The 17,500-nt window shown below is 39.0% G+C and overlaps 1 protein-coding gene across 1 annotated transcript in view; it reads right to left on the reverse strand.

Annotated features, from left to right (window-relative positions):
* The window catches only part of LOC137998019 (uncharacterized), a 45,424-nt gene that overhangs the window by 12,979 nt on the left and 14,945 nt on the right, over window positions 1-17,500 (reverse strand). Inside the window, exons 3-9 of the mRNA XM_068844409.1 lie at window positions 8,843-9,297; window positions 7,969-7,995; window positions 7,564-7,815; window positions 6,275-6,571; window positions 3,124-3,414; window positions 1,675-1,710; window positions 1,056-1,169 (exon numbers count right to left, since the gene is read on the reverse strand). Coding sequence (XP_068700510.1) covers window positions 1,056-1,169; window positions 1,675-1,710; window positions 3,124-3,414; window positions 6,275-6,571; window positions 7,564-7,815; window positions 7,969-7,995; window positions 8,843-9,297 — 1,472 coding nt within the window. The remainder of the gene's footprint in view (window positions 1-1,055; window positions 1,170-1,674; window positions 1,711-3,123; window positions 3,415-6,274; window positions 6,572-7,563; window positions 7,816-7,968; window positions 7,996-8,842; window positions 9,298-17,500) is intronic.

Genomic DNA, 17,500 nt, shown 5'->3' on the forward strand with positions numbered 1-17,500 from the left:
GACTTTTAAACTCGTGTTTTGCATATATAATAAGCTATATTTACAAGCTTGAATTTTAAGCCAGTGAGTAACTTTTCCCTCGATTCATACCTTTGAGGTATAATCGGTCAGTTTTTAACTGACGTGATTAACGGCGGAAGGTCAAATCCAAAAGTTACACTCAAAGTAAACATCTTTAGGTGAAAGTCAAAGCTCAAAATTTTGCCAGTCAGGGGTTAAGCACTTTCAAAATGTGAAGATAAAAGGAACTAATTTTTTCATCATAGTAGCACTTTAAGGTATTAATACCATAGTTAATAGAGGTGAATGGTTATGAAACCCGACAACTTTCTTTGTTGTAGGTTTTTGTTCTCTTTTCTGGCCTTGACCGTTCACAAAACACAATAGTTGTTTACTCCGTACTGAGGAACTAACCAATAGAAACGTGTTGGTTACGTAATTCATGCATAATGTATGAGCTCAAAACAAAAGATTGTGCACGGTCGTGGACTTTCCAACCTAAATCTTGGCATCTTTATTTGCTCCTTTGATGTTTGCCGAGCTTCCTAACCATTCCCATCTAAAAACTATGGGTATACCGTTTTATTGAATTAACATTCCCATTAGATTGAGTTTCAATCGAGTGTCGTAAAACCAAAACCAAAGTTATTACTTTCACCCCAAAAAGGACGGAGACAAGCCAGTAAACCAATTAAAACTCGAAGTAATTAAACGTAGCCGACACAAAGCGCTGGAAAATGTGCATGCGCAAGCCACGATTGGTTTGGGTTCCACTTCTGATTGGTTGAAAATGTGGCGCGAGAACTTTGAACCAATCACTGACTGAAGTAATCATAAACCAAAGAAATTGACTCATAGACCAATTTCGATATATTAAAATTCAGTCCTAAACAAAAGACATAATCTCGAGGCTCTGGGGAATAAATATAAGGATTTGTATGAGTTTATTCCCCAGAGCCTCGAGATGATGTCTTTCGTTTAGAACTGAATTTTAATATATCGAAAGTGGTCTATTACTTTCGACACTCAATTGAAAACCGCTGTACGTGGCTCACCATTTCCATCGTTATTTTCTCTTTCAACTTGTCTTCTTTTCTTTCTGATGTACAAAATAGTAAGGAAAACACCTGCGAGAACTGCGATACCGGACAAAACTGCAGCTGTGATTGCTAGTAAGAAAATTGAAAAGAAATGCTATTCAACCAATTTGGGGTCGACAATAAGATAATACTTGCTCAGTATCAGGATTCTCAAAAGGACACAATATTTTCAAATTTGCAAGCATGTTTCGACATGTCATCTTCAGTAGCGGGAATTCTATATACAGTCTGAATTTGAATTTAAACAAACCATCGTTATAAAATACGTTACATATTTGCGTTACAAAAGCACGTCAAAGAATTCCGTTTGAGAGTACGTTTAACAACTTGAATTAACGGTGGTTTGTTCAAATTAAAATTCAAACTGTATAACTTACTGCAACTGAAGAAGGCAAAGGAATGTCGGAACATGATTTGCAAACTTGAAAATGTTGTCTCTTTTTTGATAATATTTGCTTCCTTGTTAATTTTGCAACTGTTAGCTCAGGCTTTTTTTGGAGGGAAGGGGTTAAGGAATTTTGGTCAATCACCTCTGAATGGGGGCTTGTTTTCGAGTTGATACAGAATTTCTTACCCGTTGCATGTTTGTAAGTGTCAGTGGGCAGTGTACCTGGAAGAAAAAGATGCCAGTTTTTGTTGTAAAACAATAAGGACGACAGCAATCCAAGTAATAATAAAATCATATAAGTTGCAAATTTCTCATCAACCCGCAACGATGAAAGAATTCAATGTGTTTTGGATGAATTAAGTGTGAAAAAATATAGGAGGAAAAGTTTTAATCGCGGGACAATGGAAACCGCAAATAGCAAACAAAAAGAAGTGCTCAAAGAGTTTTCAACAGATGCTAAAATTTGGAAACATCCACTTCGAGATTTTATCAGTATGCCTATTTTTTACCAAAGAATTAGGCTTCCGTTGTTTATAAATATTCAGAAAAATAAAACATTAATGCTATCGAACTTTAGAAGACTCACGTGGTTTCAAATTAATTTACTTCACCACGTAGGTCTTTGTGTGTTGAATAATCATAAGGGATAAGGAACTTTATTTAAGGTGGCTTACTACAATTTTCCCAAGAAAAAGATCAAGATTTTGAAATCTGTGAAATTAAAGCAACGGAATGTCTCTTCTGAAGTGTTAGTCACTCACTACAATTGATGTCAAATGTAATTTTACTCAACAAATAACTGCAAATCAGGGAAAGATGCTAAATATAGTGACCGAGCTCCTGAATGGGGGACTGAAAACCAGACATTTCAAAGGCCTTTTTCTCGAAAACTACAGTTGTAGCTGTGCGACTCCACCTTAAAATTTCAGGATTTCCTTAACAAAATAAACGAAATGAATAGTTAAATCTGTCAGACAGGTTTCTCGTAAATGGCAAAAATGTTGATTTTTGTCTATTTTAATAATAACTGAAAAACTGTCTGATAGATCTTCTTAAAAAAAATGTTGAAGGTCTTGTCTTCATATTGTTCACTAATTCTCAAAATTTTAACCCCAGTTGTACGGCAAAGTTTTGACAAAAAAGACCTTTGAAATGTATAGTTTCCAGTCCCCCCTCCAGGAGCTCGGTCCCTACATTTAGCATTATTAGCATGACGAAAAGCCTGGGAATCGAACCCAGGTCACATTGGTGGGAGGCGAGTGCCCAGCATAATCGGGAGCAATTGCAAACAACAAAAATTGATTGTGTTGTGCCCACAACTAATGTTCCTGTAATAAGACAAGCTTTAATATAATCATTACTACTATTGGATGCAAGAACGGAGATATCCCGACTAGCAGCTCGAAAAGATTTCTCCACTTTTTCGCGAAGAAAGAGTCATACATTCTTAGAATCAAAAGATTTTATTGGTGTCAGACATGCGAAAGGAACACATATGTGTCATGTGCCACCATGCCGAGCAAACTCGCTCTTTATCAAAATGCCAATCTGCCGCCGGAATCCGCACTTCAGCGATTCGTAGCCAGTACGAATGCAAGGAAAACAAGAATTAGCTAAAATAAAAGCCTACTTTACCTGCGGGAGTTTTCACATAATATGGCGCACTCGCTACGCCATCACCCTTTGCAGTGAACGCAAGTACTTGAAATCTATAGTTCGTGTGGGCTGTTAATCCTTCGATATTTTGAAAGGTTTTCCTTGTGGAAACAGTACTTTTCTCACGCGTTGTGCCGTTTACGTCACCGTAGAGCACTTTGTAACCAAGCACCTTCCCATTGGTGTATTCCGGGGGTACTGGGTTCCATTCGAGTAGTACCGCAGATTCTGTCGTAGTTGCTGATATGTCTAAGGGAGGGTGGTCTGGAACTAGGGAAAGGATAGGCGTGCAGTAAGTATTTGCGTACACTTGAATAATACAAAAACCATGCTCACATCACTTAAACGAGAAAGATTGTGAACTGTTGTGGCAAAATCACATTCTAAGTAACAAGATCTAACCATGATTACAAAATTAGAGGAAAATCTGTCCGCACTAATTATTTTAAAATTTTCTTTCTTTAATCGTTATTTTAGTGACTGGAATTCTTTACCTGCACATTTGATATCATCACCTAGTCTTTTACATCTTCATTTCTCAAACATTTACAACCTCACTGAAATTATGTACGCATCCTTACTAGCCCTGGTGTTTATTCATTTGTATGTGTGAGTTTGCGCGTTGAGCGTTGAGCGCTTTTGTGAGTGTGCAAGGATTAGAAATGGATTTGACTTTCCCCTTACTACTATTCTGCCACCCTATTATTTTCGTAATGGTTGGCGAATTGTTAAATAAACAAATTTAAGTGAACAATTGCGCGACACTGCGTAGCAAGCAGTAGCACTAATATCGCATGCGAAGTATAACTCAGTGTTAAAATGAAATGTCTGAACTTGTTCTCTTTGCTTGAATATCTGTAACGACATTTAAGTTCACGCGAGGTAAGAGCTTCATTTGGAGAAAAGGATTGATGGTCATCCACCGCGTCATGGCCATTTGATATTTCAAAATCTGATGGTGCCTATTGTTTTTCGGTGATCAAATTACACTGTGTTATGTGGACGGGAGCATTTTACCGGGAACTCAAAAACTAGTAGAATCAATACGACCACTATATCGGGGAACCGTGTGACGTATTTTTCGTATGTAACACGAGTGGTCATATTGAGCAACGACGTCACGATTCCCGCCTTGTTTTGTTTGTAGTAATACCAGTACCCTATATTTGTGTTAACCCTGCTTTTTAATCTCTACCATGTATACTTAGTGTCTGTATAATAAAAAGAAAATTACGCGTTAGCTCAAAGATATGAATTTTATGTTTTCGTGGCAAGAACAATATCTCACGAGTGACCGCAGCGATAGATGTTGTTCTTGCCACTCAAACATAAGATTTATATCTTCTCTCCACCGTGTAATATCCTCTCTATATAGGTTGGCATCCTTCACTTCAATGACAAGCGGTAAAGCTCTCTGAAAAAAAAGGCAGGCAGGTAATATCTTGTTTTCAAAGTAAAAAGTGCACATAGTTACCATCTTCGTCTGTTTGAACAGTTACATCTTTTACTGGCCCCTTTCCACGCTGAGTCTGGCCGCGAACTTTGACCACATACTTGTGGTATTTCTTAAGCCCGGTGAATGTGACGTTTCTCGACCTTGTGAAGTTCTTCATCTCCCCTCTCCCTCCTTTCTCTTCCGCAGATTTTATTTCAACTATGTAGCCCAGTATTCTTCCATTACGTTTGCCGAAAGGGATTGTTTTTTGGCAATTTCGTAAAATTGTACGGAAGGAGCCATTACGACTCGAACAGATCTCACTCAAGATAACTTATCCTTTTTGGAGCGTTAAGTACTCACAAAGGCATTTAAATACATTATTCAGGTACGTACTTGAATTATCTTTAGAATTACACCAGGCTCTGCGTTATATTACTGATTATATTTATAAAATTGAGCTAAATTTATCCAACATTGGGGATGCGCACGGCAATTCTCAAAGTGGCTTAAATAGCCGTGTTCGTCAGCGTCGTAACATGGAAACGAGCACGGTAACCCCCTTTTTTATTAAAATTTATCATCTCCTTGACATGTTACAAAGTACGACGTTTCATCGGAAATCTATGACAAGTTCTATTTCTAGGGAATCACTATACGTAAACCTAATCTTTACTTAATTTCCACCACTGATGATCATTTGCGGCGGATAGGGAATGTTTTAAATAGCAAGGGACTGTAACAGTTAAAGGAGCAACTTTAGCATTTGTGCAGCAGTATAAAAAAAAGCAGGCTTGCTCTGTGCAATTGTGTTGACTGAAACGCTTCTAAATTGATTTTAAAATCAGTGACTCCAATAAAGATCAACTAATTTAACGTTGTTTTGTCAATAAATAGGCACCGTCATTTGTTTCAAGAGATAAACCATAGAGTACGGTTAAAGATTACGGGGTTAGTCAGTCAGTCAGTGAGTCAGTCCGCCAGACAACCAGTGGGAAAATCCGAAAACGGATCATGAATCCAATATATCCACACTCGAGGAGGATACTTTGGATTAAATCTAAATCCGGATTTTTCAGATTTATCACTTCAGCGTTTTTTTGGGAAAGGATTTGAAAAAAGTACTTTTGACAAGCGGTTTTCCATGCAAAAACTATACACAACAGCTACCCTACGTGACAGTTTAGCCCAAATGTTTTTCTCGCGCCATTTTTACCGTACGATCGGAGACATAAATAGGTCGAAAATAGCTAGGTTTCCTGCAAATTTCACACTAGAAATTACACTAAAAGTTTCTTGAGAGCAATAATATTGTTAGCACCTTTCCTACACCTGAAAAAAAACATTTTTTTCGTCATTTCTTTTTATCGGTCGCTATGGTATTTTTTTTTCTGGTGCCATTTTCATTAAAGATTTTTTCCAAAGCAAAATTAATCGCTAATTTTTTTTTTTTTAAATTTGCACGCAACTCTGGGTTTGTTTGTTTGCGTTGTCATGGAAAGTAATCCTTTTTCGAATTTTGCGTTTTTCTTTTACGCTGAAAAATCCATTCATCCGAGATCAGAAATCCGTTTTTGGATTTTCCCAAAAAAAAAGGGTACCCCTAGTCAGCCTAGTTAGTCAGTTTAAGTCCGTCGCTCTGTCATTTAGCTTTAGTGCATCAGCAAGTCATCATCAGTCAACCATTCATCATACCGTCTTCGTCAGTTGAAATGACGAGTTCTTCACTCCACGAACCGTTTCCAAAGTTGTTATATGCCCTCAGACAGCAGCTATAATTCTTATATTTTTCAAGCCCTCTGAACACAAAACTATGATTCTCGCGTGGCAAATCCATGACTTGTCCTTCTGAGCAGTTGACTAGATCGCAAGCCACGTGAAACCCAAGGAGTATTCCATTCACTGACGACTTTGGAATATCTTCCCAGTTAACCTGAATGCTTGTTGAGCTCAAGTTGTGACCGCGAAAATCAGAAGGTGGACTTGATGGCGCTGATGGAATGAGAAGATCGACGAAAGTTGGTTCAATGGATAAATAAAATAATAGCTATAGCTGTAGACATTCGTATTAAAAGAGATTTCTTTAATTAAGCATAAAGCTGTAAAAACGAACGATAAGAAAAGATAAAATCCAACGTTTCGGAGTAGTCATGACTCCATTATCAAGGAAAATTTATGTCTGGTAATGCAAATTACAGTATTTAAATCGATTTTTGGCGAAGAGTATTAAAAAAGGTGCGAAGATTATAAAAATACTTTCGCAGGAATGGAGTCTGATTGCACATTGAGATTTGGCTTTAAAGCTTCCATGAAAAGCATTTCGTGCACTAAACAGCCACCAATTGTAAATCAGCAGTGTGTTGTTCATAGTTTTCAATGTGACCTGTGTGATGCGGGTTATGTACGCGGACATTTCCATAAACGTGTAGTTACAGGTTAACGCACTCAACGAGTGAATTGTAGAGATTAACCTGCACAAGTTCACTAACAATGAAGGAGAAATTTCAATACCGCGCGAGGCTTTATCAAGTACGGTATTGAAAATTTCGAGTTCATTGTTAGTGTTGTAAGCCTCATTTTACTATAACGGTCATAGCAATCCAATTTACGAAAGTCCTGTGAAAAGGAATGGTGACTGGTATGATGAAACTGGACTTTCCTTTGGTACGTGTTGAGCGAATGTTGCCTTCCTTTTTCAGTTATTCTAACGAATTCTTCACTAACAGGTCCCATATGCCTTACTTTTAAGAACACTTTTATACTTCCTAACCATTCTCTTAGCTTCCAGTCAACTTAAAGGTGAAACCTTTTTGTTCCTTGTCATGTTTGCATATAACGGGATTGGAGATACGCACGTTGATTGGCTAATTTTACAAATCTTGGCCAGAGGGGTCGTTTTTAATGTAAATGGTGAGAGGTAACGAATTTAGAAGAGGAATATGTGATTTGCAACTTTCAAGTTATGAGTTCCTGAAGGTACTAACCTTCTTTGGCGCATCTAGGCACGCCGCAGTACTCCCATTGCACGGTCTCATTTGTGGTAAAACACCAGGGCCCTTTTAAGCCGAACCCCCCCGGATTACGGCAAAAATCGGTGCAATTTGTGATTTCCTTATAAATCGATCCCGTGATGTTGTGTTCCCGAGGAGTTGTGCCATTCCATGACTGACATTTGTATCCGGAAACTGTTGTGCTTTTGTTCCCATGGTAACCACGCCCATCTCCATAGAAACATTCTAACAAAGAATCAATCTCCAATTACAATTACAATTTTTTGTCACGGTCATATAAACGCGATGGAGGGATGATTTCGTTTCGTAAGTTGGAAATATTTATAGTTTGGTATAAGGTTTTGCACTAGTCGAGAATACAATTTAAATCAGACATACCTTTACTCTCTAGGATGTTTAGTTGTTCTAAATAAGACATAAAGATAAAAGTCATCAAATAATAATTGTGGTGGTAAGTGAAAAAAAGAATACTTGTTACCTTCTCAACAGCATCTTGTGATGGTTGGTGCGCAAAGTTAATAGAGAAAGAAATTTCGACTCTCATTGTTACGAAATCTCTAAATCAAAGGAAAACAATGTTCCCGCGGAGAGTTGCCCATAAAAGGATATCTCTGTGGCCCTGGGGGGTTTCAAGTAGCTTGGGCAAAGATCACTGAATGAAGGCTGGTCCTCATTCCAGGAGAGAACAACTAGTATTCTGAAGTAATTGAGCTCATTGCACATTGATTGGCTTAGATGAGAATGCCTAGTAAGACAAGCTGTACTCATTATAAATCGTCGTAGAAAACGACAATTCCTCAACGAGATAAGCGAAGTGCATCTTTCGAGTCATTGCCTACTGGTGAAACGCGTTGAGGTAAATCAAGTTTGCCCAAGCGAAAGCAAGAAATACGCTTGTGGAGCGGAGCAGCTCTTCATTGGAGGCAGTGTGGCCCAGTGGTTAGGCCGCTTGCCTTGAGATCCGGAGATCCCGGGTTCAAGACCCGCTCTGGCCGCTCGTTGAATTTGATCCTGGTAGTCCCTGGTTCAACTTCCCAGCCGCACTTGTAAATAGCCAACTGGTTTGCCTCCAGCCAGTTGGGATTCTTAACAGCTGTCGTTTCGTTGTGTTTCATTGGCCCTGAAAAGCCTCTATGGGGAACGGTCAATTATGTATGTATGTATGTATGTATGTATGTATGTACGCATCTGTTCCACTCTACTCCTTCTGGATTATGTAAAAGAAAAAGAAAAACCTTTGGAACGTAGTAACCTTGTATCACATCAGGATAGTAGCAGTTGCTTTTTGGATTCCGATATGGTAGAGTTGTACAGTTCATGATTTTAAAGTTTAAACGCAATGAGAAAGGCTCTCTTCTATCAAAATTTTTCACCGCTTTGATTTCTCGATCACACACTTTTAAGAACTTTTCCTCGCATGCTTCTCTGCAAACTGGCTGAGGCGAGGAAGAAATGTAACATCGTGGAAAGTAGTTATGACAATACATATCATGGACCGCTGCAAGACAGCTTTCGCGCAATTCAAAAAGTTCCTGTAAAGATGATTTCAGCGCTTTAAAATTCCGCATTATATCGTGATTGTTCCGGAAATCTTCCATTTTTCCAAACACTGGTGAGTTACCAAGGATTTGCTTACAGTAACCGTCAGGAAATAGCACGTCATATGCTTTACAGACAGTCCCATTCGCCCTGCCTGTGGCCAGCCATCTGAAAAGAGAAAAAAATGAAAATAACTAGACGCTCGCTCCAAGAGCGTTCACTGGGTTGCCTGCGGTATGAAGGGACTGAGTTGGGTGGTATTAAACTGCAGCATTCCAGGCAATTTTTTTCAAATCGGGGATCATTAAGACCATTTAAGGGGTCACCCAGAAGTCGTACCAGCAGAGGCCCTTCGGCTCACACGTTCATACGACAAAACAAATCCTTTTCTGAGGTTAAAAATCTTGGCTACCGGCCTATTAATCATTTGTCAGAAAGAAGAAATTCCTGTCATCTTTAGAAAAAATAGACACGCATTGCTTACGTATGGTACTGAAGTAACACAGCGCTTTATTTCATATTGTCAACTGAGCTGCGTTTTGTCTTCCACGAGATTCAAGTTGCCTTTGCGTAATATGTAGCTCTAATAGTATACGATGTTGTTTTGGTATTGTATATTGTAGTGCCATGGTAGAAGTCTTGGATAAATAGCCCCCTGAGAAGACATGTGGTTACTAGCAAAGTACTGAACGCTGAAAGATTGAAGAAAATAAAAGGGAATCGAGAAACATTGGCTTCTGGGCTGACATGTTGATCATTTTCAAGTTCCCTCACAACTTCTTTTCACCACAAGCATCTGGCATCTTTGCAATACAAACGTTCACTAGATTAAACCCTGTCTGGTAGGGTTAGTATCTGGACGGGCGACCTAAAAAGTATACCACTTCGTAATAAAAGCATAGGACCGACAATTCTATTTTAATGCTAACAAATGCGAACCAAGCAAGGTACAGATTTGGTTAGCTTGCTTTATGCAAAACAAATAATGATGCAAAAGTAAATAAATATCGACACAGTTTTTAGGAAGAGCATTAGGAAGTTTTCAGGACGGTCGATCGAGAATAAAATATTTTGCCATCAGTAACAAAATTTACGATATGAAAACAACATCAGCGTCACAATTTTTTTGCCGATTTTGGGGCTCATTTTGTTGAAACTCAAGCACGCTTACAACAGACCTGTTTATTTTCGTGACTTATGCGCTGCTCACAGTGCACTACCACAAAAATCATCCCCGTATCACATTTCAACACACGTCTGCAAATTTGTTAAGCTCGAAAATTACACAACATGATAAATTTACAAAAGGTGGAGATTTCACAGAAATATTTTCCAGCGAAACATTTATTGAAACAAACAACATATTTGCTATAAGAGGCAAAAAACCCTTCCTATTTCAATTGCGTGCGTGCAAACGAGACACACAATCGGTGTCACAGAGCATATGCAATTAAATAAATTTCTGACAGTTCACATCAAACCCTTTTCGAAAGAACCTTGACCGTAAATAATAAAGCACAAAAGCTTTCATTCAAATAATTTTTCACTGTCACATTTCCAATTTTTTTTTACCTTTGCAGAGTTGAGTCACAAAATGAATGTAACTTGCCACACAACTTAAATGCGACTTCAGTAAACACAGTGATGCATTCAAAGAGTTCGATTCCTTCAATGTTTGTTAAATCCATAAAAGAATTGCCATTTCACTTCATTGTTGTATATACTGCTAATAACAAGTTAGTAAAATATTAGAAACAAAGCTTACTTCATATCCAACGGCGAAAATGAAATTGTTGTCGAAGACCATTACTCGTCGCTTTTAAAATTCCAGATATATATTTTTGACCGCCTATCCAATTGACGTTCCATTCTTGAGCTCCATGATATTTTGTTTAAAGATGCACTAAAACGCCATTCGCGTTACAATGACCTCCGACGCCATTCCAGGATAATAATTAAATGTCCTCCCGTGTGCACCGGAGACATCTACGCATTACCCCACCCCCCTCAAACTTAGACACCACTTAGCAGGGGAGTGACAGGCAAGACGTTTCCCGACACGGAAAAAGAACAAAATAAAATAACAAAAAAACCCACGAAATGAAACCCAGATTCCGACTGGGTTTGGTAACTCAGTAACTAGCTGATGCACTCTTTAGATGAAATTAGGTTACAACAAGCTACTCATTTATAAGCAAGGCTCTCTCGACCCTCATCTTTAATCGAGTTCCAAAGCCTGTTCGTGCATTTCCGTCCAGCCTGGCTCAACAATCGCTGAATCATCTCAACCTCGTTCCCAGGACCTTTCCGGCCCCAGGAACGAGGTTGTGATCATGGCGCCATTATTTGGAGCTTAGTACCCACTTTCTTGTAAAACTTCTATCGTGTGGCCACCGTCTTATTTTAAGAAGGGAGACTGGGTTAAGCTTAAATGAAGAAAAACCGACTGTCATGCTGGGCATGTTATTCAGATCCGCATGAGGCATTTAATGCCCAGCATGAGGAAACGAATGAATGCTGGCAAAAGAAGCAAGGGAACCCAGCTAAGAAGGCGGTACGACAACATCACTACTGAAATGGTGAGATGATTTAAACTGAGCTATCCAAGACCGTAATCTCTGGAGAGAGCTAAGTTATGTGGGTGCACATTCTGCTATAGGCGGAGATAGTGTTCTATATTATGATGAGAAAAAGGATAACAATAGGTAAAATGTATCCGCTGGACAAAAGAAAACCGTACGCAAGAAGACGTGAAACTACGGTTTTCGATTCCTATTATTGACATTCACACCTTAGGAGTGACAGTCAGCAATTATTCGTGTGCCATCGTTCAGTGTTCCTCTGAAAGTAGATTTTTCATCCAGTCTAAAATAGCCATTTTTATATAAATTCAAATCACTGCCCCAACTGGATTTCAGTTTGCTTCTGTGGGTAAAGGATCACAGTTTATGTCATCAAATTATCCCTTCGTTAATTCTGTGCACTTGCATAATTAACAATAATTAACAACATCATTGTTGCACAGCCGCATAAAGCGATCTGACATTTTCTGTATAGCCCAAACAGAGCAACTAAGATATCCATCATGTTTCCATCATGGTTTCACTTAAACCCTTTCACAGATCAACTGGTTCAAACGTCTACAGTTCCACACTCCAACATGTCCACACGCCCACATATACACAGGCCGACATATTCACATCTCACACATGCCCTAACATCCAAATATCCTCAGGTCCACATGCCTACATGTCCACAAAATGTATTGTCCATACATCTGTAGGTTCACAGGGCCACATGTCCACAGGTCACATGCGCATATGTGTACATGCCAACGAATAGGCACCCCTGTCTACAGGCCCACACATCCTCATCGCCTCAGGTCCACATGCCCACATGTCCACACTCCTTCAAGTCCTCGGGTTCACATGCCCACACTTCCTCAGGTACACATACCGGTACCCACATGTCCACACTTCCTCAGGTCCACATACCCTCATGTCCACTGTTCCAAAGGTCCACTTTTCCACATGTCCACAGTTCCAAAGGTTCACAGGTCCATAGCATATTTGGTCCACACATCCGTATGTCCACAGGTCCACAGGTCTACAGGTCTACAGTCTACTTGTGCACATCCAGAGGTCCACATGTCACTTGTGCATAAGTCAATATGCGCACACGTGTCTACATATCCACAGTTCCTTTGATCCTGAGCAGAGTACGGGGAAGTAATGTTGCTGTTGAGCAAACACATTCTCCATCTCAGTGAAGAAAGAAAGTTACAACTATATACAGAAAATGCAAGGGGTGACAAGCCGCACAGTCCCTTTCGGTGTGAAACATATTTCGAAACCTCTTACATGTATATTTTGGCACTGACGAGCAGATCCTTTAAGGATTTCCCTTTCTTAGATAAAAGGATAGGTGGTTTCTTGAATATCTGGCGAAGTAGCATTTTGTGTTAGGTGCCATTTTTTGAGAAAGCTTCTTTTAAGTTAGATATTGATGGTTGATATTGTGTTGCAAAAGGCAATATTTCTTTCATTTTTTGTTGTTCTGTTTAAGCGCTGTAGCCCTTCCTGTATATTATATTCCTGATAGGATTTTCTCTATTAGATTGCGTGGGTAGCCTCTGTCCAGCAAGTGTTTCTTGAAATTTGAAATGTCCTCTTTGAAAGTAATCTCTGAGGAATTTGTTGTTAAGCATTTGCCCTTCACGAATCCATTTTTAACACTTGGTGGGAGACACGAGGTAAAATGTGTGTACTGGAAGGTTTAAGTTGGCTTAAAATGTGTCTTAATTTTCAAGGATCGACTGTTCCTTGAATCTGTTGCCTTTGTATATAACCGCACCTAGGAACACAGTCTTAGTGTCAGAGATATCGGCCCTCAATTTTATAATTGAGTGATGTGAATTTGCTTGTTCCATGAAAGTCTCAATGTCGGGCTCACTTAGGTCCCATAGGGAAAAGATGTCGTCAATGTAGTGTTTCCAAACTGTAGGTTTAAAGGCTGTTTTGCTTAGGATTTCGGTCTCAATATTTGCCATAAATATGTTAGCAAAGGAAAGAGCTATTTTCTTTCCTATAGCCGTCCCGTGAATGTGAAGAGAATGCTTTCCATTGAATCGGAAAGAATTTTCTTTGAGAATTAGCTTAAGCATTTCTCGAAGTTAGTGTGTCGGTACGGGAGGGTTGTCTTTGTAAAAATTGTCGTGTGCTTTGCATACTGTGTCAATACCCTCGTTTTGTGGTATATTTGTGTAGAGGCTTGTGACATCCATCGATACAAGGAATGCGCAGTTTTTAACCTTTGTGCTTTCAATAAAGTTTATAAAATCAGTTGTGTCTTTAAGGTATGACTTTTGTGACTTAGAGTTGAAGCAATGTGTCAACCGTGAAAGATGAAATTCTCTCTGTTGGTCTATCACAACCGGAGATGATTGGTCTCCCTGTAAGAGTTGGTTTGTGAATTTTTGTTAGAGTGTAGAACTCTGGTATTCTTGGCGAGCAAGTTGTTTGGGAAAGCCATCCTTTGGTCATGTCGTCAATGTGGTTTTCACGGTGCAGTTTTGTGATTTGGTGTGATACCTTAAAAAGAAATGCAAGGGGTGACACACCACACTGATTCCCTTCCTGTGTGAACACATGTATAGAACGTTTATAGCTTTGCTCTAACGAGCAGATCCTTAAAGGATTCTCCCTTTTTGTATGAAATGACAGATGGTTTAAATTTGGCGAAGCAGGGGTTGATTTTGTATTAAATGTCATTTTCTGAGAAAAGCTTTTTCTAGGTTTGACACTGACGGCTGGTATTGTGCCACACTAAAATACGTTTTTTTGTTTTGGTATTTCATTTAAGCACTGAGCCCTTCCTTGTAAATTTGATTTCTGATATAGTAGTTTTTCTACCTAATTGCGTGGTTACCCTCTGTTCTACAAATGTCTTTTAAATTTTAAAATATTTTTCTCAAAAGTGTCTTTGAGGAGTTTGTTGTAAGGATTGGTAGGGATTGACTTTTGACAAATCCGTTTTTAACGCTTGGCGGGTGACAAGAGGTGAAATTATGTGTATATTGGAAGGTTTCCGTTTTAAAATGTGTTTTTACATCAAGGATTAATTGATCCTTGGATCTTGTGCCTTCGTGTACTATTGTGTCTACTCTTTTTCTACACGGTACTCTCCAAATATGGCCGCGCGAAGTCAGCCATCGCCAAAAAATGTTTTTTTTTTCTCAAAAGGTATTTTCAGTTAGGGAGAAAGAGATACTTCATTTTAAAGCAACGAAAATAAGCTTTCCAAAAACATATAACTTCTTTACACAGGACTACAATATTTTATAAAAAAGAAAGTTGAAAGAAAAAACTTAACAAAAAAAACATTAAAATGGTCTAAAATCAGTTTTCCACACAAATTTGGCCATTTCAACGTCAATTACGAATTCTTTAACGACCAACAACAATGTTCCTCATTTGATCAGCTTTCTTGGACCAAAATTTGACAAATAACTGATGAGGCACGAATATTTTTGGATTTTTAGGAGTAATCGGATTAACGATCAATGCGTAATATGATAAGGCAATAAAAGTGTCAAATTTGCGACCCGTTGCTAACGGCAACGGAAGCGATCGCATTAGAAATAATTGACCTCTGTTGGGGAAACTGGAGATATATATCCCCCATATCTCCCCAGTAAAGACGCCAAATTTCACAGCGATCGGTGAAAATGGCGGCATTCAACAAATTTTACCAAAAATGATACCCCATCGTATCCGTTTGAGGTCCCCCTGGAGAAAAAGAGCTAGAAACACAGTTTCAGTGTCAGATATTTCTGAATTTAATCGTAGGGTGATGATCGGTAAATTTGCTTGTTCAAAAGAAGTCTCTATGTCCGGTTTACTTACGTCCCACAGGAAAAAGACATCGTCATTGTAGCGTTTCCAAACTGTAGGTTTTGAGACGGCTTAGCTTAGAACTTCTGTTTCAGTTTAAGCCAAGGAAATATTGGAAAAAGAAACTGTTGCCTTGGTTCCCATAAATTATGGTTCTCATTAACAACCTCCTGTATATAGTTGTAACTTTCTTTCTTCACTGATTTGAAGAATGTGTTGCGACAAAGGAAAGGGCAATAACTAATAATCGCAACAGCAACTTACTTTCCCGTACTCTGCTCACGATCTAAAGAACTGCGGATATGTTGACATGTGTGCGCATATAGACGAGTTCACGTTCTTGAGTGCATCATGGGTAATCAGGGCAAGATGGAGAGAAGTTCAAAGGTTTGTAAGGAAGTTCAAAACGATGAAAAGGTTTCATGATATGCAATTTTGGTTTTTTTATTTTCCAAAACAGAAGATATACGCGCAAAGGTGCGGCAGAATAAATTCAGCTGTAAATTTGGAGAGAATGGCTATTGTAGTAAGCTCTATTCTTGACATCCATGCTCCTGTTTAAAAAAAAAAAAAACCTGTTACTCTGCGTCCTGCTGCACCTTGGTATTCCATGGAAATTAACAACTTGAAAAAACATCGCAGGAGATTGGAACGGCGATGGCGAAGGACCAAACCTCCAGTGGATCGCCAGTTGTTTATTGATGTCATTGATCAATGCCGTACTGTCAACAACTTAATTTGTTCGTCAAAGAAATCTTATTACACTTCACTAATCAATGATAACCAATCGGATTATAAATTTCTTTTTAAGACAATTGACAATCTGTTGCATAGAAAGTGTTTTATGCCATATCCGCCCTGTAACTCGCCTTCGGAACTCGCAAATAAGTTTGTTGATTTCTTTTCCGATAAGATAACTAAAATACGGGTGGACCTAGATGCTGCAGCTCCTATCCACCCAGTTGAAGATGTCAACCGGGTTTGTCCTTATACGTTTGATGAGTTTAATACGGTAACCGTTGATGAAGTCCACAAATGTCTAGTGAAATTATCTTCCAAATCGTGCGATCTTGACCCTCTTCCTGGCTACGTCACAAGAAACGCTCTGGACACACTGCTACCATTTATCTCCATAATTATTAATACTTCGCTGCAATCTGGCCAAATGCCCTCTCAATTAAAAGTTGCTAAGTTACGCCCTCTCCTTAAGAAGCCTTCCTTGGATCATACGCCCTGTTTCTAATCTTACTTTTATCAGCAAAGCAATTGAGAAGTCTGTTCCTAACCAACTGATTTCCTACATTAACAATAATAATCTGTGCGACACATTTCAGTTTGCCTATAAACCGTATCACAGCACAGAACCGGCTCTTATTCGTGTGCATAACGACATCCTCACAGCCATTGATAACCGTAGAACAGTTATTTTATTACTTCTGGACCTCTCCGCAGGTTTCGATACGGTTCATCACGATATTCTTCTTTCTCGTCTTCAAGAGCGCTTTGGAGTCACTGGCAAGCCGTTATTATGATTTCAATCTTTTCTGTTCAATCGCATGCAGCATGTGTCCGTTGATGATGGGGCTTCCTTGAAACATGCTCTTCATTGTGGTGTTCCACAAGGTTCAGTTTTGGGACCCACTTTGTACCTTCTTTATACTTCTCCGCTTTCCGACATTGTTAAGAAATTCAACGTGAGTTATTTTTATGTCATGTGATGATTCTCAACTTTAATTGTCCTTTCAGCCAACTATACCTGGGGATAGGGCTTTAGCTGTGTCTAACATTGAGCGTTGTGTACGAGATTGATCACTGGATGCTGGTTAACCGTCTTAAACTGAACAAGGATAAGACTGAACTACTTGTGATCTCTGCTTAACATCTACCTAGATCAGTCCTTCAAGAATTCTCTGTTGTCAATGAGAGACCATCCGCTCTGTACAGAAAGCTAGAAATATTGGTGTCATTTTTGACAATCA

Source organism: Montipora foliosa, chromosome 1 (genome assembly GCF_036669935.1).
Source record: "Montipora foliosa isolate CH-2021 chromosome 1, ASM3666993v2, whole genome shotgun sequence".
In the NCBI taxonomy this organism is placed as follows: domain Eukaryota; kingdom Metazoa; phylum Cnidaria; class Anthozoa; order Scleractinia; family Acroporidae; genus Montipora; species Montipora foliosa.